The following is a 23,903-nucleotide window of genomic DNA, read 5'->3' as shown; positions in this document are numbered from 1 at the left end:
AATTGAGGGAAGACATTTATACTAAAAGTAATTCCCCACACACAACAAACAATTTCTTTTTAATCTTCCAAGATCAGGGGAAAACCAAGAGACTTGAATTAGATTAGATTAGATTAGATTACTTACAGTGTGGAAACAGGCCCTTCGGCCCAACAAGTCAACACCGCCCTGCCGAAGCGCAACCCACCCACACCCCTACATCTACCCCTTACCTAACACTACGGGCAATTTAGCATGGCCAATTCACCTGACCGGCACATCTTTGGACTGTGGGAGGAAACCGGAGCACCCGGAGGAAACCCACGCAGACACGGGGAGAATGTGCAAACTCCACACAGAGAGTCGCCCGGGAATTGAACCCAGGATTCTGGAAATTGGGCTAATGTACTCAGATGTCCTAATTTGAGTTTAAGTATTAGTGTTCTGTGTAGGTGAAATAACTATCCACAAGTCACCTCTGTGTTGCAGGTATAAGAGACTCTCTCACTCTGAATGCTAGCAGCGAGTTAGCTAACAAACCAGGCAAAAAGAAATAGGACAACACAGGACTGTCATTCACCCTGCGTGTAATCATGGTTAGAATCATAGAACTCTTACATGCAGAAATAAGTCATTTGGCCCATCACATCTACACTGAAGGTTCTGTAAACCATCCCACCCATGCCTGGCTTGACCCGCATTTACAATGACTAATCCACCTAGCCTGCATATATCCCAAGACTCAATGGGGCAATTTAGCACTGTCAGTCCATCTAACCTGCATATCTTTGGATTGTGGGAGGAAAATGGAGCACCCAGTAGAAAACCATGCAGACATGGGGAGAACATGAAAACTCTACACACTAACATAAGACTAGAATTGAACCCAGGTCCCCACTGAGCCAATGTGCTGCCCTCTGGCTGGAAAAAATCAGAACAGAATCTCAAACAACCTGTCGAAGCAGGAATCTTGAAATCAACTTTATAGCTTCCAGGGTCAAAGCTAATAGTAACCTCTTCTGCAATAGTAACAACGTTCAACTCTCCACTCTTCATGAACAATTTAGAAACTGATCCATATATTCTCTTCTAAAACGTACACCAGTTTGGACTCAATTCTTCTTTCTACTCTATGCTATGTATTTTTGTGTCAAGTAATAGATAAACTCACTCTGTAATTTTAAGAAAGTCTGGTTAAATGGGTTCCTTTTAACACGTAAGTTAATTTGAGTCTGGGAGAAAAATATTTCCAAGGGAAGGGATCCATTGTAAAATTAATTTTATTGTGACCAACAAAGTGACTGGGTGAATAAAGGCAAATCACTTCATCACTTCTCCCCCAGGAGTTAATGATTATGAATGGCATTATGGGAATTGGTTGGATAAAAGGCAATGAATTGTTCAATCAGCCATGATTGTACTGAATGGAGAAGCTGATTCGACAAGTTTAATGGCCTGTAACTGTTCCTTTGTTGCCATCAGGAATTATAACAAATTGGGGAAATTCATCTGGGTCTAGGAATAACAGCTAATGAAATGCTATCCTTTTATTAAAAGAAGAATTTAACAGAAAAGTGAGGCTGTTCTTAGTGGCATTGGTGTGACCACATCTTAAATACTCTGTGCAGTTTTGGTTTCCTTATTTAAAGAAGAAAGTAAATGTGTTGGAGGAAATTCAGAGGAGATGTGCTGTATTTATGCCTGGAGTGAGTGGGTTGTCTTCTAATGATACGTTTGAATTCTGGGTTTGTTACTACTGGAGTTCAGAGAGTGAAGAGTTGACTTGATTCAAGTATTTAAGATATTGAATGGTCTAGATAAGGTGCACATGAAAATTGGTTCCTTTTGTGAATAAGTCCAGACCTAGATGCACAGTTTTAAAATTAGGGGTTGCCCTTTTTGGCAGAAATTACGAGCAATGATGTCCCTCAGAGACTTGTGTAGCTTTGGAGTTCTGTCTCTGAAGGGGAGGAAGCAAGGTTATTGAATATTTTTGAGACCGAGATAAATAGACTTTTGTCAGGCAAAGGAATGAAAGGTTATAAGGGGTAGATGGGAATGTGGACTTCAGAGCACAAACAGATTAAACAGATTAGCCATGATCCTGTTAGATGTCTGAGCAGGCCTGAGAGGCCAAACCACCATTTCTGCTCCTAAAGCATATGTTTACATGTTCCTAAGAAATGTGCAGAGAGTGACTGTCTATGACATTTAAGGAACTTTTAACTTGGACTTTAGAAGACAGAGTTCCAATTTCAGTCTGGTCATGGCTTTAAAAAAGGACTTTTATACAAATTTTGTGCAATGCTGCTGAATAGATCAAAGAAGAAACTGAGGCTCAGAAGCAGACAGGGATCTTTAATATCGGGTCTAATATTGGGCTCTCAAGTAGCTGTGTGTTCATTGTCCAAGTGCGTTGTTCACATGCATCCATTAAAGAGGACTAATAAAATAACCCATACCATTCTCCTACATCAACTCTTTTTTTTATTTCCCCAATACTATGAGGTACTTGAGTACTTATTGGAATAGATTTTCTTCTTCACCCAATAACTTAATTTCAATTCTAACTGTGTAATCTGCATCCCAATTATAAAACCAACCTGAGTTTCACCTGAAAAGTGCAAATTTACTCGATTGTATCTTCCTCAGTATTTCCCCTTTATGAAAATCTACAATACTTGCCTAAGCTAGTGCTTCAACAGAAGTATTTCCTTGTGGAAGAAGTTTTTTTAAACTGTACTTTTGAGTGATGGACACATGTAATTGTAAGAAAGGTAAACCTAACTTTGTAATAATTCCTTGATTTGCACCTTACAAACAGTAGTCTCAAAAGTTTCTGAATTGCTGTAGTTGCTTTTGTTGTCATTCTGAACTGCTATTAGCTAATGTGCAGCACAGCATTAATTGTGAATAGCAACCCTTTGATATCTACAAGCTTACCAAATATCAAATACATGCACTCAATGCATCTCCTTATTCAACCACATTAAATCTGCAATATGCCTTCAATACATAGAAAAACCTTGTAAGGGTTTGCAATGTCATCTCTAACCCAGCTTCTGTTTTGTATACAAAGTGCCTTATATCCTACTGGCATGATGTGAGGATCATATAGTCAGCTTCTATGTGAATGTACCAATCATTGAAAACTTTTTGAAAACTTTTTAAAACTTACTCAAAATCATGATAGGAAGTGTAATTCTCAGTAAAATAAGAAACAGCCTTGACTCTGAAGTAAGTTAGTCTGGCATACACTTTTATCAGTTTAGGCTATCTCTAAATCATTCATTGTGAACTTAGAGTCAATGCTCACTTACAATTTAAACAGAAATAACCAACATTGTAACATATTTACTTTCTGGTCCCGGAATTATTGTGAACAATAATGAATTTATTCGGATGTTTAATCTGTTTCATTTGTTGCTGATCTTCAAGAATTCTGAAGCTCCATTGTATGAGCTGAAGTATATTGAAATGAGTCAAGAGGATTCAGTGACAGCTTGAGAAAGAAAACAGTTGAGAGAAGCGCTGTTTACCAACAAGATTGCAGACCTACCTTGATAGTAGCGTACAAGGATCTGCCATACAGCTTCAAATACTCATCTTGTATATCCAGGAGATCAATTTCTGACCTGCTGACCATGATTCTTGAAAGAGTGTTCTCATCAGTACCGAGGCCCTGCAAAAGAATCCCATACGCTTACTTTATCAGCGCCACAGACTATTATGTTATAAATGCCAGTTGGTTAACGGATATCTGCAGGATATCTTCATTAATTGCTTTTATACATTGGCACATTAATTATCTTATGTTTATTATGACTTATCTGGTCTGATTAGTGTAATTTGCAATTCTACATTCACCATAAAGAAATCTTTTTATTTTCATATCCTTCTGTATTAAGTCAGATAGATTCCTTGGGGAAGATCTTGAGTCATTCTATATAGTATGAATGATGATGTGATGTTAGAAAATGATTAGGGATTGACTTATTGCTCCATTTCCACTGACTGCTTAGGCATCCATTACTTCTCCAGATTCCACCCAAGATGGCCAGAGCACCTTAGGTACAGGTAGCTCCCCTATAACACGCAGCTGCTTTCCAGCAAAACTTCACTTTGTAGAATATTGATTAATAGAGATAATGGGGCCTATGGGAAAAGTGAGGTTAGGGGCAGACCAACAACAAATACCACTTACAATCGCTTAAAAATCAGCCAAACGTCTAACACAAAGTAAAGCACAGTCTGAGTGAAGGTTGAAATCATATTTATTAATGAAGCAAAAGTAAATTTAACACAATACGTTTAAAAAATGTAAAACAAAACTCTACTCTCAGGTCAGTACCTCTCACAGAAAACTGCTCTGTCGGCAGCTGATATTGGTGCATGTGCAAAATGGCATGAAGACTGGCACCAGCGCCACGCATGGGCTGAATGGCACAGACACTGATACAAGTGCAGGATGGTACAGACATCGGCACATGTGCAGTACAAAATATATGAAACAATGCCTGCTAGAATCGCATTATTCAAACAGAAGTAAGCATTCTCAAAAATACCGTTCTCTCCTTCTTCAGTGACATTATAGCCAAATTGTGCTGCTGAAACATGCATTATCCCAGAACTACCTATATGTAAATATTCAAACTGATATGTTACAAGGGTAATAAGGCTGCTAATACTGGCTTAGGTCAGCATTGATGTACTGCTCAGTATCAGATGCAGTCCAGCTGAGAGAGAGCTTAGTAGATGTTAAAATGTACTTGTTTTCTGATGCTGGAAGAGCAGGAATACTCCTCCAGGCTACATAAAGCAATTGTACCACTGGATGTGTCCTTTCATAAGGATGTAGTCCACTCCCACCTCCTTTCCCTACTGACCCAAATCAGCCTGCAGACCACTTGATTGTTGCACATAATGCACTAGTTGAATGGCAATGAGGCCTGCCCTCAAAATGGACAATGCCTTCTACTAGGAATAGTATCAGTCCCTGTTCCTGTATTACTGGAAAAGACTTTTTATCTTGCAGTGGCACAAGATAAACTGTAGAATTGTAGTTGGATTTGCATTGGTGAGACATTTTGTGGAAGATGTAAACTTGATCAAATCTCAAGTTCTCAAGTTATATATATTATGAAGCCAATTTTTTTAAAAAAAAATTTAATACTGAAACATCTTTAGTCTTCAGCATGTGTAAATACCTGCTTTCAAATTTTACTCTTCTCTTCTTCAGAGTTGAGATTAATCTTGAGCTTTAATGTGAAATGAATGCTGGCAAATCAGACTTTACACTCTGCTGAGATTTGTTCCTTTCTTTCATGGAAGGATGCTAGTTTGCCTACATCCATTCTGTACAATTTCCAGAGACAAATTGTATTTCCTTATTTTTTAGAATTTTTGAATAGGTAGTAATAATTACAACATATCCATATAAAAGAAAACAAAAATTGAAATAAATTAAACTAAATTATGAAAAGATTAATAGGACACTATATTAATGGCAACAAGTACTGTACATTTGGGTGCACACTGCACTATATTCAAATGGTTACATAATGAAAATTGATGTTAACATGTTTCTGCTTGGACACTTATTGGGCTGCTGTCAAATTCCTTTCTCCTCAACTAAATGGAGGTAATAATCCATTTTAAACAAACCGATTAATATCTTTGTTCAATTGTGGAAAGATGAATTTTATATGTTCATGTTAACATTCATGAGATAACATTGCCAACTGCAATTTCCCAGCTCATATATTTAGCAAAGTAGTTGTAATGTAAGAATAATAAATTATGTGTGCTTGCCATTCAAATATTTGAAGTTTGATTAAAGACAAAAATAACTGCAGATACTGGAATCCAAAGTAGACAAGCAGGAGGCTGGAAGTACACAGCAAGCCAGGCAGCATCAGGAGGTGGAGAAGTCAATGTTTTAGGTATAATCCTTCTTCAGGACTAGGGGTGGGTGTGAAGAGAGCAAATAAAGGGAGGTGGGGAGAGGGGCAGAATGGTGAGGTTGGGCTAGGTGGACACAGGTAGAGAGTATGACCTGGTTGGTCAAAGGAAGGAATGAATCCAGCTGGTGGCTGGAAGGAAGGGTCAGTAAGTGAAATGTAAGGGCGTTGGGGGCTGGAAAGGGAGTCTGGGAATGGGAAGGAAGTTTATTTGAAATTGGAGAACTCAATGTTGTGTCCTCCAGGCTGTAGGCTGCCCAGGCGGAAGGAGGTGCTGTTCCTCCAATTTGTAATCTGACTCACTGTGACCATGAACCAGGCTGAGGATGGTAATGTTGCAGAGGGGATGGGAAGAGGAATTAAAATGGGTGGTGACTAGGAGGTCAGGTCAGCCCTTGCTGTATCCAGTGCTCCTTATGTGGTTTTCTCTACGTCAGTGAGACTAAATGTAAACTAAGGGCACATTTCGTCAAACATCTCAGCCTGCTCTGCAGGGGCCAACCTGACCTCATCTTCTGCCAGAGCAGCCTACAGCCTGAAGGATCCAACATTGAGTTCTCAGATTTCACATAACCTCCCTTCCCATCCCCCAACTCCCTTTCCAGCCTCTCTCCCTCCCTTCCATTCCTCTCATCTACCCTTCCTTCCAGCCACCAACTGGACACATTCCTCCCATCGACCAACCGGGCTGTACCCTCATCCATGTTCACCTATCCTGACCTCAGTGTTCTGCCCCTCACCCCACCCAAGACCCTCCCCCACTCCTCATTTATCTGCAGCTCCCCTCACCTCCACCTCCCGACCTGAAGAAGGGTTACACCTGAAACATCGACTTCTCCACTAGCTGATGCTGCCTAGTTTGCTGTGTTCTTCCAGCCTCCTGCTTGTCTACTGAAGTTTGATTAAGCCAATCAATACAAACATTAAAAATCATTTAAGCAGAAGGCATTGACTTGAGATTCTGAACAAGGAACAAGGTCAAGAGTTTTAAAAGTTATAATATGGATTTGTTTTCCAAGAGTAAGGCAAAACACCAAGTCTTACAATTTACACAAGGAAAAGATAATTTCAAAAAAAAACATAAACCAACATTTTGGGATGGACAATGAATACTGGACAAGCAGGGAGCAAGGGAAAGGGGTCAAGTGTACATAAATGAGAGACTAGCTCAAATATTAGAATGTGTAAATATTCAGTATAAGTTGGACTAATCAATGGCACAAATAGACATAAGTTGTTTAGATTTAACCACCAGTCAGAGAGGTGGTGACATGGTGATCAAGGTGAGAAAATAAATATTGCAGGATTTCAGAAAGACAGAGTAAGAAATAAGAATAATCTTAATAGTAAAAGATGACAAGGAAATATTAAGGAAGTCCCTTGGCTCCAAGAAGCATGAAATAGAATTGTTTTGAATGAAGATTAAGAACAAAGATCAGATCACTAGGTCGTAGGTCCCCGGAAGTTGTTATACCGTTGGTGAGAACAATGTGCAAGAAATAATTGTTGCTTGTAAGAGGGAAATTAAATAATTTGAGCAATTTTAATATCCTTGCAGAATTTTTTAAAAGTCAGCAAATGTAGTCCTGAAAATGAATTTATTCAAAGCTTTTGTGACATTTTGCTGGAAAAAAATCTTGTGGACCCAACCAGCAATGCAAACTTATTCTATTAAAATACAAAATCTCATCAAGAAGTATCTCTCTCCTTGGATTAATAGGTAAATTAAGTATTGCATTATATTAATGCAAGAGGCAAGAATGGTTGGAATAGCTAGGAACCAGCAATAGGTTCTAATAAGTTGATAAAAAGAGAGGAAATACAATAAAGAAGTAAATTTCAGCTTAGGTAAATATGGGTCCCTTTGAGGCAGAAGATAGAATAAATTATTGGAGAGAAAGGGATGATGACAAAGGTATTTTACAAGAATTGAATACTTGTTTTATGCCTAATCGGAGATGAATATGTGTGAAGGCAATTAATATCAGCAGAGAAAAGATATTAGACAAATGTAAAGGATTTAAAAGGAATATAAAAGAATTGATGGGCAATGACCTTAGGTTCTAAGTTAGGTTGCTGCAGAGATGATAGATGATTCTTCAAGATTCCTTAGATTCTAGAATTGTTCCATTAGATTTGACATTAGCACTGTAGTATCACTGTAATATAGAAAGATAAAAAGAAAATAGGAAGTAAGAGGCCCTAAAGCATAACATCAGTCATTAGTCTCATGCTAGAATCTATCATTAAACATGTCCTAGGAAATCGTAGTGACATCACTTGAAATGAGTATAGAAATTATGTCTGGAAAATTGTGCCAATGTGCCTTTGAGACTAGAAACATATATTAGATGGTCCCTTGGGTTTCTGTAGGATCTGATTAATGATAAAGCACCTGGTTTACAGCAAGTTATATGATCAGGTTACTTGGGAGTTAAAAAATTAAGAGAAATGTCAATATATGTTATTAAGAACTGGTCTGGGTTCAAGCCATTTAGTTTTTAGGCTTCGGAAGAACAGAAAACATCTCTGAGACAAAGTTAATTTAAATGTTGTGTGTTGGATTTAAGGTTTTAAACATTTTATTAATTAAAGGGCTGCCAATGCAAGATGGTGAGTTGTCTTATAAACAAAAAGCAACAGCAAGATGCAAAGATCCAGAGCGAAACACCATTAGAACTGGGAGAGTTCAGATCCAAGGGGACCACACTAATTTGCTCAAATTGCCTCTGTTAATTGTGGAGTTTCTTACTATAGGCCATTGAAGGAGCTTGAAGGAACAAACCTTTTGAAAGTAAGCAGTAGGCCCAAAAAAATCTCCATTGTTATACAAATCTTCAAAGACCAATCAGTTAGTTTTCCAATTTTTAGCAAGTATCTGAATTGAGTATATTGCGGGTGTGGAAGAAAAGTGGGTTTAAGAAATTCAATTTAAATTCCAATTAACGCAGCCAGTGGATGTAATACTTCTGCATGCTATTCAATAATGTGTTACATAAAAACTGAATATGCAAGAAACGAGTTAATAGGATTTGGTAATAATATATTAACATGGGTGGACAATTGATAAATTACAGGAAGCAGAGATTGAGAAATAAATGAGCCATTTTCAAATTGGTAGACTCTAATTTGTGGACTGCCACAAGGATCAGTTTTGGGGTCTCAGATATTTATAATGTATATTCATGACTTAAGAAAAGACAAAGGTTTATCCATCAGGCTTGTTGATGATACAATGTTCGTTGAGAATCTAAGCTGTGAGAGAAGAAACTGCAAGGAGTTACAGGCAAGTTTAGTGAATGGGTAATAATATGGCGGGGAAATATTTGTGTGGAAGTATGAGGTATTCATTTTGGTAGGAGGAATGGAAAAGGAGAATATTTTTTCAAAGGCATAAAACTTTTAAATGCCCAAGAATATTTTGCTGTACTCATAGAAAAAAAACAGAAAGTTAGCACACTGTTGCAGCAACCATTTAGGAAGGTAAATGTCATGTTGACCTTTATTGCAAGTAGTTGAACTACAATATAAAGCCTAGCTACAATTGTATAAGGTTTTTGTGAGACCGCGTCTGCAGCAGTCTTGCTCTACATTTTTGAGCAAGGATATATTTGCATTGCAATCAAGTGAAGGCTTACTAAATTGGTTCCTGGGATGACAGGACTATCCAATTGATAGGCTGAGTAAATTAGGTCTTTATTCTCTGGGGTGTGGAAGAATGAGAGTTCATCATATTCAAAAAAATATATACTAAATAATGCAGAGGCTTGACAGGGTAGCTACTAAGCCATTATATATTCCATCTGGAGAATTAAAAATGGACGACACAGCCTCAGGATAAGAGGTCAATGATTATAACTGATATGAAATGTTTCTTTGCTCAGGAAGTTGAATTTTCTGTCCAGAAGAACAGTGGAGCAAAACATCAGAGGAACAGTCCATTTGCCTCAATATTACATTTGGGGACAGCTCAAGTGGTAATTATCTTGGCCATTTCTGCAAGGGTGTCACGTTGCTTCTTAACTTTAATTAGTAGTGAATGTGATTTTAAAAGACTGTATAGTTACTTACTTATTCATATTGGAGATTGATAATTTAACCCATTATCCAAACATGCCTTATGAGGCAACTTAATCTTTAGTTTACAATTCTGAAAACATTTTTCTCTTCTATGTCCTCTCAAATGTTTTCATTATTGTGAGGCAGATGTTAAATGACTTGAAGAAAATTCAGTGCAAAATTTAGGTTAGCAGGCAAAGGGATGATGGGTAAACTTGCTGCAAGTTTGAATCCAGGCAACAGGGTTCTGTAGAATCTAAAAATTATGCAGGGTCTAATAACACAACATACCTTTACACTTTTGTGGATCCTTTCAGCAAAATAGACAGATGTGGACTTTGAACAATTAACTAAAACAAAGCATACAAAAATAATCATTGAAGAGAATACCGAAATTCTATTTGTTTACCTCCTCCTCCCGTTCATTTATCAGCTCAGCAAAAAATCTAATAAACTATTGCATATTCGGCTCTTCTAGTGAATAAATATAACCTAGAGTTCCACCTCTTGGAGAAGATCTGGATAATTAAAGATTTAAACCTTGACCTACATCCTTGGCACAGAATTATTATTGTAGTCAAAGCAGTTTGCTTGTACCTGTAAGAAGACACAAAAGATGACCACATAACAGCAGTATAGAAAATGCACCTCATAATGTCATGCCACTTATAAAAGAAAGGAAAATTACATTAAAGGGCTAGGCAAAATTTTTAACAAAATTAAAGTGATTGTAACCTATCAAGAAAAGTTGAACAGCTTTTATCCTCTATAAGAAACTAAGGCCGAGGAGTGCCCTAAAATAAGTATTTAAAATTATGAATGGTTTGGATAGGTTAGGTGTAGCAAAAATGTTTCCTGCCAGAGATCAAACTCAAATTAAGGGTCATAAAACAAAGTTAGTCATGAATAAATTGAATAGAGAATTCAAGAAATCTCATTTACCTAAGGGAGTTGTTAGAATTTGGAACTCAGTACTAGAAGAAGGAGTTGAAGCGAACAGCAAAAATGCATTTAAGAGAAAGCTCATTTGCATGAGGAAAAAAGAAGAGAAAAGGTATGATGATCAAATTGGATGAACTGAAAACATAGAAAATAGAAGCACAGAATAGGAGTAAGATGTTCAGCCCTTTAAGCCTGATTGGAATTCACTTAGATTACAGCTGATCATCCAACCTATTAGCCTGTTCTTGCTTTCACTCATATCCTTTGATTCCTTTAACCTTAAGAACTATATCTATGTCCATCTTGAAAATATTCAGTGTTTCAGTTGCTTTCTGTGGTAGAGAATTCCTCAGACTTATCACTTTCTGGGTGAAGAAATTTTTCCTCATCTCAGTCCTAAGTGGTCTACCCTGTATCCTTAGTCTGTGACCCCTGGTTACTGGTACTGAATTATAGATTTCTATAAAGGTCCTGCCTCATTCTTCTAAACTCCAGTTAATATAATATGAACTAATCCAGTCTGTCTTCATACATCAGTCCTACCATCCCATGAATAAGTCTGGTAGAACTTTATTTTGTTCCCTCCAAAGCCAGAACATCCTTCCTCAGATAAGGGGAGTAAAACTGCACACAGTAATCCAGGTGTGGTCTCACTAAAGTCTTGAAATTGCAGCAAGACATCCCTGCTTCTGAGCTCAAATCCTCTCACTGTGAAGTTTCGCATATCATTTCTCTTTTTCTCTGCCTGCCGTACCTGCATGCTTACTTTCAGTGACTGGCATACAAAGACACCCCTTTCTCAATCTAATGTAATTCAGATAACAGCCTGCTTTCCTGTTTTTGCTAGTAAAGAGGATAACCTCAATTTATTCATGTTATACTTCATCTAAATCACACTGAAGCATATCTGCATCCTCTTCATAGATCTCACCCACCCACCTTTGCATTATCTGAAAGCGTGGAAATATTACATTTAGTTGTCTCAGCCAAATCATTCATAAATATTATGAATAGATGGGATCCAAGTATTCAAAATGATGACAAGCAGGTTCAGTACCAACTTACAAATCTTTCCAAAACATACCCATGACAGACAGTTATACCAGAGGAGATTCCTGGTCAGAATGTCAGAGCCTCTATCATCGCTATCCAAGTTCCAGACAACAATATACATATAAAAAGTGCATCCTGTTACAGCAACCTGAACCTCTGGAGTGGACTATAACACACCATTAACTAACATTCAAATTTTTGTACGTCTCATTTGACTTACCCATTGTCAACATCAAATCCTTCAGATCTCCAGACATTTCGCTCTTAATGCTGTCTTCTATGGTCTTGTTGGTAATTGCTTTGTACTCATCAAATGCTAAAAAAAAAATTTTTTAAAAACATTTTTTTTTGTTCCATTTTGGAGGGAAATATAAACGATTTCAGATAAATTGTCTTACTTGTTAGTAGTTGTGCAGGGCTCCTTAAGCACAAGACTTCGATAAATTTAGCTTCGTCTGTCCCCAGTCTCTTCTCACCGGCCTTATAAAGAGCCTATAGGATACCATAGGACAATTACATGAACAACTCAGTTCAGTAGCAACTGTGTTGGTTACGAGTCAAACCCCTGTGCAAATTTTATATTTTGGAAGGAGGTGTCAAGGGAACAACAAAGTTACCTTTTTGGATTGCACACGAAGGATAAATTAGACTTCTGATGAAAAATGATATTATAGAATTTATTTATATAATTGATTTGTTAATTGATGTATAGGAAGATATGGGGTTTGAAGCATATAATTTCAGAGAGGAAAATTGCCTTCAGTTATTAATTAGAGAGAAAAACACACCTAGTATCTATGTACATTAGTATATCTTACCTACTACATAATTTGTCAGCAAAATATAAAGTCAAATACATTGAAGTGGTTGCAAAGATGTGAATTGATCTGTACAGCAGGACTGAAGCAGAATTTGTATATTTTAGATTTTGTGTGATTGCTTTTACAATATTGCTGTCACCCATACTAACTCAGTTTGCGCACTCTGCTGAAATAATGTTTCTCTTGCTTGGGAATCAGATGGAAAAGAAATGGTTCATGTTCGCTTTGATAAACTCAGGATGGTTAACTCAGGATTTTGATTAATAGTCAGTGAAGCTAATTGACATGAGGATTCTCTGCAGTTGCCATCATCATATCATAAGAGTGCAAAACACATTCACACTCTGTTTCTTAATTCCATACTACATTAAACTTTTGAACTGAAGCAATTTATGCATTCTTGGAGTTTGGTAAGTATAACATCCAATATCTTCATATTTCATGGAACTCAGCATTTAATGTAATGTTAGAGGAAGATAATCAAAGGATGATTTGAAATCAGTGTCAGGAGTAATACAAGCTGGCCTACTCTACAAAAAACTGATCCCAGATATATGTTCTTGGTCTTAGGTTATTACTGTATTACCGAAACTGGTACCAAGTTTATTACTATTTCTATGGCCAATGATTTATGATCCCATTTATAAATAAATCACAAATCAGGTTTTAATGTAAGCTAAATTAAAATCCTAAGTCCAGTAAATGACTTGTTATAATTGCAATGATTCACAGTTCCAATCTTAGTTTAAATGAACCCCATTAACTTCGGTACAATTTTTCCACAAATATTTTTTCTGATCTGGTCTTTACATGATTATGTACAGTCAATAAATCTGGAAAAAGTCTAATTTGTGTATAGTAGAAATATAGCACATGTAACCACATTTCAGAACAGAACAGACTGCTGGGAAACTTGGTGTGCCTAGTTTTGAAGAATGTAACAATTCACCTTGTGTGGTTATGGCTCCAGGGAGCATTCTGGCAACATTTGTAATTATAATTGCCCATTACCAAATCAAACTTCTTAATTTAAAAATACCATACCTGAGCATCACTCTTAAAAAGTCTTTCATCCACAACCTGGCAATTTTCATCCCTCCTAGCCTGGTAGTAAACAAAATTAAAATGTCATAGAATATGTGCATATGGCTGAAGGCTAAACATTACAGTTCGCATTGCTTGTACCAAATTCCTTTCATAGCTATCTTAAATGCATGGTTTAACTCTCTTATTCTATACTTAAGTCCTATAAAATGTTTTGAATATCCTCTGATTCTTACCAGGGTGCTAATCCAAAAATAAAACCTGCCTTTTTTCAGAACTGATGGACAGGCCTCCAGTCTGAAAAACAACCCTCCACCACCACCCTCTGTGTTCTACCTTTGAGCCAGTTCTGTATCCAAATGGCTAGTTCTCCCTGTATTCCATGAGATCTAACCTTGCTAACCAGTCTCCCATGGGGAACCTTGTTGAAAGCCTTACTGAAGTCCATATAGATTACGTCTACTGCTCTGTCCTCATCAATGCTCTTTGTTACTTCTTCAAAAATCTCAATCATGTTTGAGAGACATGATTTCCCACGCACAAAGCCATGTTGACTATCCCTAATCAGTCCTTGTCTTTCCAAATACATGTACATCCTATCCCTCATGATTCCCTCCAACAACTTGCAAATCTTTGCAGGACTTATACGCTTAATGGTAAGGTCCTAGGGAGTGTTGCTGAACAAAGAGACCTTGGCGTGCAGGTTTATAGCTCCTTGAGAATGGAGTCACAGATAGATAGGATAGTGACGATGGCGTTTGGTATGCTTTCCTTTATTGGTCAGAGTATTGAGTACAGGAGTTGGGAGGTCATGTTGCGGCTGTACAGGACATTGGTTAGACCACTGTTGGAATATTGTGTGCAATTCTGGTCTCCTTCCTATTGGAAAGATGTATTGAAACCTGAAAGGGTTCAGAAAATATTTACAAGGATGTTGCCAGGGTTGGAGGATTTGAGCTACAAGGAGAGGCTGAACAGGCTGGGGCTGTTTTTCCTGGAGCATCGGCTGAGGGGTGACCTTATAGACGTTTACAAAATTATGAGGGGCATGGATAGGATAAATAGACAAAGTCTTTTTCCTGGGTTCAGAGTGTCCAGAACTAGAGGGAATAGGTTTAGGGTGTGAGGGGAAAGATATAAAAGAGACGTAAGGGGCAACTTTTTCACGCAGAGGGTGGTACGTGTATGGAATGAGCTGCTAGAGGAAGTGGTGGAGGCTGGTACAATTGTAACATTTAAAAAGCATTTGGATGGGTATATGAATAGGGAGGGTTCGGAGGGATATGGGCCAAGTGCTGACAGGTGAGACTAGATTGGGTTGGGATATCTGGTCGGCGTGGACGGGTTGGACCGAAGGGTCTGTTTCCATGCTGTACATCTCTATGACTGTGTATTTTTCTAAGATTATTTCAGTTTTTACTTTAGGAGTTAATGATCTAGAAAAGGTTATTTAATCTAAAGTGCCAGAAGAAAGTTTAGGTTTTGACATCAGATTTCCTCATCCATGTCATTGTGCATTCTCGTGCCATAAAAATTGGACGAGCAAGTTCTGCCCTTTAAAGTATTAAAATGTGACTGTGCGATATCCTCAGGAGAGCACAACACTTCAAAGTTATCCAAAATTGTGAACTACTTTGAACATCCGAAGGACATACTGAAATGCTAGACAAATGCATTTATTTGTTCCAATTTGTTCCAATTTCTCAGAATCATGGCATTGTTATATTGGAAGAAGAGGCTATAAATTGGCACATGTTCTCCAATAAGCATTATGATTTAGTATCATTCATCAGTCGTTTACCTATACTTTTGAACATTACATCTGCTTACATTCAATGTCCTCTGGAATGTCTCAACTGACTCAGTCTCCAACACACTTTGAGGCAGTACATTCTAGACCAGGACCACTTTTTGTGTTAAAAAGGTTATTTTGTTTTCACCTCGCACTTTGCTTCTTTTGTAAATCATTTTAAATCTGTGGCCTCTCTTCATTGATCCTTTCTTCAATGGGAATGGTTTCTCCTTATCTATTCTATTCAGATCTTTCAGGATTCAGAAAGTTCACACCTTCTCTCAGCCTTCCCAACTACAAGTACAGCAGGCCCAATCTCCAATTTATTTTCATAATAGACATTTTCTTTCCCTGGAACCAATGTTGTAAATCTCTTCTTCACTGTTTCAAATGTGTTCAATCCTTTCTGAAGTATGGAGCCCAGAACTGTACATAATACCAAAGGTGAAGTCTAATAAGCATCTTATATAAATTCAGCGTAACTTTCCTGCTCTTATAATTTTTGCCCCTATTGAAAAGGTCAGGGTTGCAAATGTTTTATTTACAGTTCCTACTACCTTCAGTGACCTATGCACATATATGCCAGCTTCTTCCGCTTGTGCACCTCCTTAATTATTGTATCCCCTATTTTGCTCCTTTTGTTAGTCACTTTAAATTGTCTCCCAATGTTCTTCCAACCAAAATACCTCACCTCACACTTTTCTGCATTAACTTTCATCTGCCACCTATCTGCCCACTTCAATTTGTCAAACTATTTTTGGAGTGCTGCCCTATCGTCCTAATAATTTTGCACTATCCTTCTCATACTTCAGAATACTTCTAAATTTTGTATCACCTGCAATCTTTGAAATTATCCCCTGCACACCAATACCTAGATAATTAATATATATCAGGAAAAGCAAGGGCTCACTACTGATCCTTGGGAACTTCACTACAAATCTCCCTCCAGCCTGAAAAATGTTAATTAACTATTAATCTCCATTTCATATTATTTAGGCAAATTTGAAACCACATTACCAATAACCCTTTTATTCTGTCAGCTATACTTTTCTCAAAAGTTTGTCATGTGACACTAAATAATGCCCTTTCAAAAACCATGTATACGACTTAAATAGCTTTATCCTCATTGACCATTCCTGTTAAGTCTTCACGAAGTTCCAGCAAGTTAGCCAAACATGATTTCCCTTTTAGAAACCTATGCTGGCTTTCCGAAGCAACCCATCTTTCCCATTTGAATACTAAGTCTATCCCAAATAATTGTTTTTAGAAACTTCCCTAAATCTGAAGTTAAACTGACTGGTCTAAAATTGCTGGGTTTATTCTTAGAACCATTTTTTGAACAACAGTATTATGTATGCAATTCTCCATTTCTCCAAGATTGAAAGATTATGGTCAGTGCCCTGGCAATTTCCATTCTAATTTCCTTCAGATGCATCTCATCTGGTCTTGGTGCCCTTGTCAACTTTAAGTTTCAATAGAATATCAAACAATTCCTCCTTATCAATTTAGGGCAGGCTTCCTTCTCTACTACCTTGAGCTGGGTAGCATCTCCCTCCTGAGTAATGTCAGATGCAATGTATTCATTTAACACCTCAATTGTGATTCTTGCCTTGCAAATCCCCCTTTTGGTCCCTAATATCCCCTCTTCCTCCTTTTACTGCCATTTTACTATTGATGTGCCTACAGAAGAATTCAGGATTCCCCCTTTTTGGTGACTAGTCTTTTCTTATAATCCCTTTTTGCTTCTATAATATGCTTACTCACTTCCCCCAAGCCTTCTGTATTCTCTGGGTTTTCCATTTTCTCTTCTACCGGACACTGGCGATAGTCATACTTTCTCTTCCATATTTTAATTTCTATCACCTTTGTCATCCAGGGAGCTTTAGATTTGTTTGTCCTGTTTGTCCCTTTTGATGTATATGCCTTGATTATATTCAAATCACATCCTCTTTGAAGTTGGTCAATTGTTCAGCTACAGATTTTTCCTTCAACCTTCAGTTTCAGTCTATCTCGTCCTGCTCTGTTCTTGCCCCACTGAAATTGGCTCTGCCCAGCTACTTCTTCTTACACCAGACTACCTATTGTGTTGGTCTATCATAATCTGAATAATTTATAATATGATGATCACCATCCCCTAAATATTTCTGCACTAACTTCTGATCTGTTTGGCCCATCTCATTTCCAAGAATTAGAGTGAACAAGGCATGATTTCTAATTTGACTGGATACGTTCTGCTGGTTTGAAATGTATTGTCAGATTATCTGTTGGAATAAACTGAATATGATATATTCAAAAAGATAAACACATAGCTACCCCTAGGAAAATAAGACATGAAAAATTTAAACATATAAAGAATTTTTAAATAGATACCTCTAGCAAGATGAGCAAACCTCTTCTAAAATCCCCAGATGTTTCTGCAGCAATATCCTTTGCTAATTCCCTTTTATATTCTAGAAACAGATTATTTGTGAAGAAACATGTAAATATTTTGCACCTAACAATCACAAGAATTATAAAACAAATGTATTTTAAATCAAACTTTAGTAATAATGATATGAGCAAGGAATAAGATTACTAAATCATCATACAAGAAAATTATTTCAAAATAAAGACTCTGATTCAGTTAAATCATAGAATCCTTATTGTGTGGAAAGAGACCATTTGGCCCATCAAGTCTGCACCAACCCTCTAAAGAGCATCCTATCCAGACCTGGGTCCCCCGCCTTATCCCCATAATCCAACACTTGCCATGACTAATTCACCTCGTCTACACATCCCTGAACACTATGGACAATTTACCCCCTAACCTATGCATTTTTGGACTGCAGGAGGACGCTGAAGCACCTGGAGGAAGCCCACACAGACATCAGGAGAACATGCAAACTTTACACAGTCAGTGACCCAAGGCTGGATTCAAACCCAAGTCCCTGGTGTTGTGGGGCAGCAGTGCTAAGCACTGAGCCATTGTGCCAGCCTAAAAGTATTAAAATTATATACCTCACAGATATTGAATTGATTACATTTGAATATTAATAGACCATAAAAGCAATATCCACATCTTTAAAGAAACTAATATAATATCACAATGTGATTTCTTTTCCTTGTCATGTAGTTGTTTTTGCCAAGTGTAACATCATTAAGGTGGATAAAAAGGAAGACAAAGGAAATGAGAAAACAGTTATAGTAGAGACCAAGCTTAAGAGCTAAAAACTTGAAGATTACAGGATGGAGAGATTGAGAAAAACAGCATGTGCCACAGATCAGAGATCTTCATAAAAATTGAGTTAGTGTGGAAACTCCTGAGTTTACTGCAATGAGAATGAAGGGGAAAAGAGAAAGTAGGACAGCATGTTTTCAGTTTAGGAGAAACCAAAGAAAAAGGCAGTTTAAAGTAATTTCAGTTTAAACAAACAAAACTTGAGACTGGCAGTAAGCAACATTGACATATTACAATGGGCACTTGATGAGCATGTTCACTGAGATTTGTGTCTCAAATTCACTCGCCTCCCTCTACATCCCTGATTACTTTTACCTAACAAAAATCTATTGATTTCTATCTGCAAACTTTTATTTCATTTTCCCCAATATCTCCAGCTTTCTCCCACCCTTTGGGTAGGGGAAAATAGATTATCAGAAATCATCCTGTCTATTGGTGTAAAATGTGCCTGTTCAGGAATGGGAGAACAATATATGTGCTAACATTGTCAACTTCTTGACGGATTTGGCTGTTAAAATATTGCTGAAAGAAATTAAGCATTAAGGACCGAAAAAAAAATGAAATTCTTATAGGCGAAGAAGGTTTATTTCAGATCAGAGGAAATAGGGAAGTAAAGACTGTAAATAGGGGAAGGATGTAGCAAACTGTTATTGGGTTATTTTTGCCTCACAGATCTGGCTTGGTAGCAATGTAAAAGTAACAATATAATATAAAGTCAGATCCCAATCTAATTAATATATCACCTCATGGAGTAAAGTATAGCCTGAAGCTATTTTAAAAATATATTTTTAAAAATGGACATTCTTGCCTGTCCTTTCAGTTGACTTAAAATGTACAAATTGGTACTGGGGCTCTGCATATTTTTATAAGCATTTCTTGAAGTTCTCTCAGGGTAACAGGGAAGTGAAACTGCATTCAAATATGCACTAAATTAGTGCATATAACTGTAGTCTATTTGAAGTTAAATAGGTGGCGGTTGTAACTGTTGGCTGGGCTAGCTACAGATGTTAAAATTGTAGATTTCCAGAGTCAAGATTTCCAACGTGGAAGCTTACTCGATGCTAGCACAATGGTCCTAACTGACCCAATTTGAAACACTACCAAATCTTTGGTCATTAATTTTAATTACTGGAAAATCAGAAGTGTGGTGAACCAGATACAATAACTTCTGTACTCAATTGTTAAATCAATGTTACTGCCAAGAGAGGCTCCATAATGGAAGCTGCTCATAAAAAGTAACCTTGTGGCTTTAAGTAATTGAAAGAAATTAGATAATAAAGAATCAATATGTAATGATTCAACTACTGAACTATTAGAGAAATGGATGTTCTATTTTCTGAGAATCTACGTTCTGAAACCACTTAATGATTGTAAGATGGGGTTGTTAGCACCAAAGTGAATAGGGTTGGATGACCACTTTGATTCCGTCTGCTTGTAAAGTGAGCGCTGATGTGATGGCACAACCTGTGGACCCATGAATGTGTGATGTAAAACCAGGTTAAAAAGAAATGCCAAGGTTTAATACCCCCATGAAGTGTTACCTTACACTTTATTCTCATTTGCCTGCTACCCCAAATGCCTAGAGTAGCACTGCATTTGTGGAGACCTCTCAGATTGAGAAATGCTGGTCTAATTTTGAGTGAGGAACTTGAGGTGGAACAGAGGACGGAAAATGAAAAGATGATATTTAAGTAAATGAAAAAAAAGAGTGAATTTCTACATTGTAACTGCTTGTTTCCCGAAGTATCATGTAGCATTGACAACATCTGTTAAGATTTTTTCCAGGTTCTTTCACACCTGAGGCCTAAAAAGGATTTCGACCCAAGACAAATAGTGTTATCAACAAAGTACAAATGTTTAAACATCAATGCTCACAATCTGTATAAGTATTTAAGTTTCGTTAAATATTGTAGTAATTGTGATGTGTTTCTGAGAAAGAAATTTTTGTAACCTTAGACTTCAATTAGACTTATTTTCCATTTCAAGGAATTCTGGAGCTATGTTCTTCCTTTTTTGAAACTTATTTAATACATTTTCCAGTGTTTAGAGTATAAATAATGATGAATCATCTAAAAATCTCACTTGTCCGCAATATGAATAATTTTGATTAATATTTTATGTTTGGCAGAAAATGTCAAAATGATCAAGAACTCTACATTGTCACTAATCTCATTGTAGGTTCCTATTATGAATGGAATGGCAGATTTCTGTGAGGCACATAGGTGGGCGTGTTAGCATCAATCCTTATATTTTAAAAAAATCTTTTAAATCATTTTCCAAACATGGTGCGCAGTTATTGGACAATAAGGTAATATTTTGGCATGAGCAAATTCATGAATTGTGGCTTTCTCCATTGTGGGAATTCAGAAAATAATTTTATAGCTATGTAACTTCAACAGAACTATATCTTACAGTGTTTCTATTGTCATGGGTTCAAGTGATAGACATTTTTATGACCGACTGAGGTCAGTCTCTTGAATGAGAGCAGAGAAGTCTTGGGAAATATGTTGTGTTACATTTCTCAGATTTAATTGATTAAGCACCATCATGTTAAGTTTTTGGTGGTGATCTTTGTGGCTAAAAATAGCACCCTCAGTCCCACTCAAAGCCGTTACAAAGCGCTGAGAATTGCTGCAGGAATTTTTTTAAATGACAGTCATAGCTTTGGAGGAATCGTGTTAACTTGCTTTGCTGATATTGATTTACCCTGATTACATTTACACAAAACAAAAGTGGAACCATCAGATCTAGCAACACGTCATAACACCCATGAAAGTGGGTCATTTCTGTAATTGGAACAAGTCAGGCAGTCTTTATTTCCAAGTGTAAGAAATGAAGAGAAAACAATACATTTGCTGTTGACAGCTGTTTTTACATGTGAAGCCCCATTTACAACACTGATGTTCAATATACCATTGCAAGTTAATTCTCCTAATAGCTTTTGTGCAGATGTTTAATTGTTTCTAGAATACATGCCAATTGTCACAAATACCTTTTAACATAACTTTTTTCCAATTTTACTGTTTTTTTTTAGTACAAATTAAATGAAATGATCTCAAAAACAATTGCATAAATGCATGCTTCAATTCAAACCATGTAGGAATATGTACATTTTCTAAGCATTCAAAATGTGTCTATTGACTCAATGGTTTGTAAGGGCTGCTTCATTCACAACTATTAGTAGGTTTATCACTATTAAATTGTTTCATAGTTAAGTGCAGTAGTGGAAAAAAGTTAGAGTGGGGATTAGGATTATGAATAATAAATACTTATAGTATGATGACTTATTTACATATTATGCGAGTCCCTCAAAAAATCAATATTGTCAATGAAAATAATGCATTGACAGACAAATTAAGCAATCACTTTACATCAGTGCTTTCACTAATGGAAGATAATGGTGGAAGCACCAAGGAAACATGGGATCAGGATGGGGACTCACCAAAACTACTGTAAGCAAATAACTAAAGTGAAACAAATAGTGGCTCTAAAACAGAACAAGTTCTCAGAATCCAGAAGGTTTTTTATCCCAGGAGATAACGAAGAACCTTGTAAATCCCTAACAATAATTATCCAAAACTACTGAATAGAGCAACAGTAGGAAACATGGGCATATCATATATAAATTTGGCAGTGCAAGTCTAGATGGAGTAGAAAAGCAAACTGACTGATTTCTAAAGGTTCAGCCACATGCTATCATTAAAACACACACACGGTTTTAATTAATTCTACAGGAAAGGAATTGAAAAAATAAGGATATTAAGTTAGTCAATTTGCAGATGACACCAAAATTGGAGGTGTAGTGGACAGCGAAGAAGGTTACCTCAGATTACAACAGGATCTTGACTAGATGGGCCAATGGGCTGAGAAGTGGCAGATGGAGTTTAATTCAGATAAATGCGAGGTGCTGCATTTTAGGAAAGCAAATCTTAGCAGGACTTATACACTTAATGGTAAGGTCCTAGGGAATGTTGCTGAACAAAGAGACCTTGGAGTGCAGGTTCATACTCCTTGAAAGTGGAGTCGCAGGTAGATAGGATAGTGAAGAAGGCGTTTGGTATGCTTTCTTTTGTTGGTCAGGAATTGGGAGGTCATGTTGCAGCTGTACAGGACATTGGTTAGGCCATTGTTGGAATATTGCACGCAATTCTGGTCCCCTTCCAATCGGAAAGATGTTGTGAAACTTGAAAGGGTTCAGAAAAGATTTACAAGGGTGTTGCCAGGGTTGGAGGAATTGAGCTATAGGGAAAGGCTGAACAGGCAGGGGCTGTTTTCCCTGGAGTTTCGGAGGTTGAGGGGTGATCTTGTAGAGGTTTACAAAATCATGAGGGGCGTGGATAGGATAAATAGACTAAGTCTTTTCCCTGGGGTCAGGGAGTCCAGAACCAGAGGGCATAGATTTAGGGTGAGAGGGGAAAGATATAAAAGAGACATAAGGGGCAACTTTTTCACACAGAGGGTGGTACATGTATGGAATGAGCTGCAAGAGGCTGGTACAATTGCAACATTTAAAAGGCATTTGGATAGGTATATGAATATGAAGGGTTTGGAGGGATAAGGGCCAGGTGCTGGCAGGTGGAACTAGATTGGGTTGGAACTATATCTGGTCAGCATGGACAGGTTGAACCGAAGGGTCTGTTTCCATGCTGTACATCTCTATGACTCTCTGACTGTATGTTAAAACGCTACTGAACTTTGGTTCAGAGTATTGTGTGAAGTTCTATTTACCATAGATTAAAAAATATTGTAGAAGTTCTAGGGAGGGTGCAGATAAGTTTTACAAGGATAATTCCAGAAATACATATCAGAAAATGATCAGAAGTTTGGTTTCTTTCCTCTTGATAAAGGGCTGTTTTCCCGGAGCATCAGAGGCTGAGGGGTGACCTTGTAGAGGTTTATAAAATTGTGTGGGACATGGATAAGGTAAATAGGCAAGGTCTTTTCCCTGGGGTGAGGGAGTCCAGAACTAGAGGGAATAGGTTTAGGGTGTGAGGGGAAAAATGTAAAAGGAACTTAAGGGGCAACTTTTTCACACA

General features: G+C 37.3%; 1 protein-coding gene across 2 annotated transcripts in view; it reads right to left on the bottom strand.

Moving 5' to 3' along the window:
• anxa3a (annexin A3a) overlaps positions 1-23,903 on the bottom strand; it is a 67,511-nt gene that overhangs the window by 3,802 nt on the left and 39,806 nt on the right. Inside the window, exons 8-13 of one of the 2 annotated variants that reach the window (XM_072591886.1) lie at positions 18,021-18,100; positions 13,859-13,918; positions 12,392-12,485; positions 12,214-12,309; positions 10,290-10,348; positions 3,539-3,661 (exon numbers count right to left, since the gene is read on the bottom strand). In XM_072591886.1, the coding sequence (XP_072447987.1) occupies positions 3,539-3,661; positions 10,290-10,348; positions 12,214-12,309; positions 12,392-12,485; positions 13,859-13,918; positions 18,021-18,100 (512 nt within the window). Of the gene's footprint in view, positions 1-3,538; positions 3,662-10,289; positions 10,349-12,213; positions 12,310-12,391; positions 12,486-13,858; positions 13,919-18,020; positions 18,101-23,903 lie in introns of those variants that run through there. The other variant, XM_072591972.1, reaches the window with a different exon arrangement.

This window comes from Chiloscyllium punctatum, chromosome 1, assembly GCF_047496795.1.
Source record: "Chiloscyllium punctatum isolate Juve2018m chromosome 1, sChiPun1.3, whole genome shotgun sequence".
Lineage (NCBI taxonomy): Eukaryota > Metazoa > Chordata > Chondrichthyes > Orectolobiformes > Hemiscylliidae > Chiloscyllium > Chiloscyllium punctatum.
Note: the sequence above shows the minus strand (reverse complement) of the source record. Positions and strands in the feature narration are given on the sequence as shown.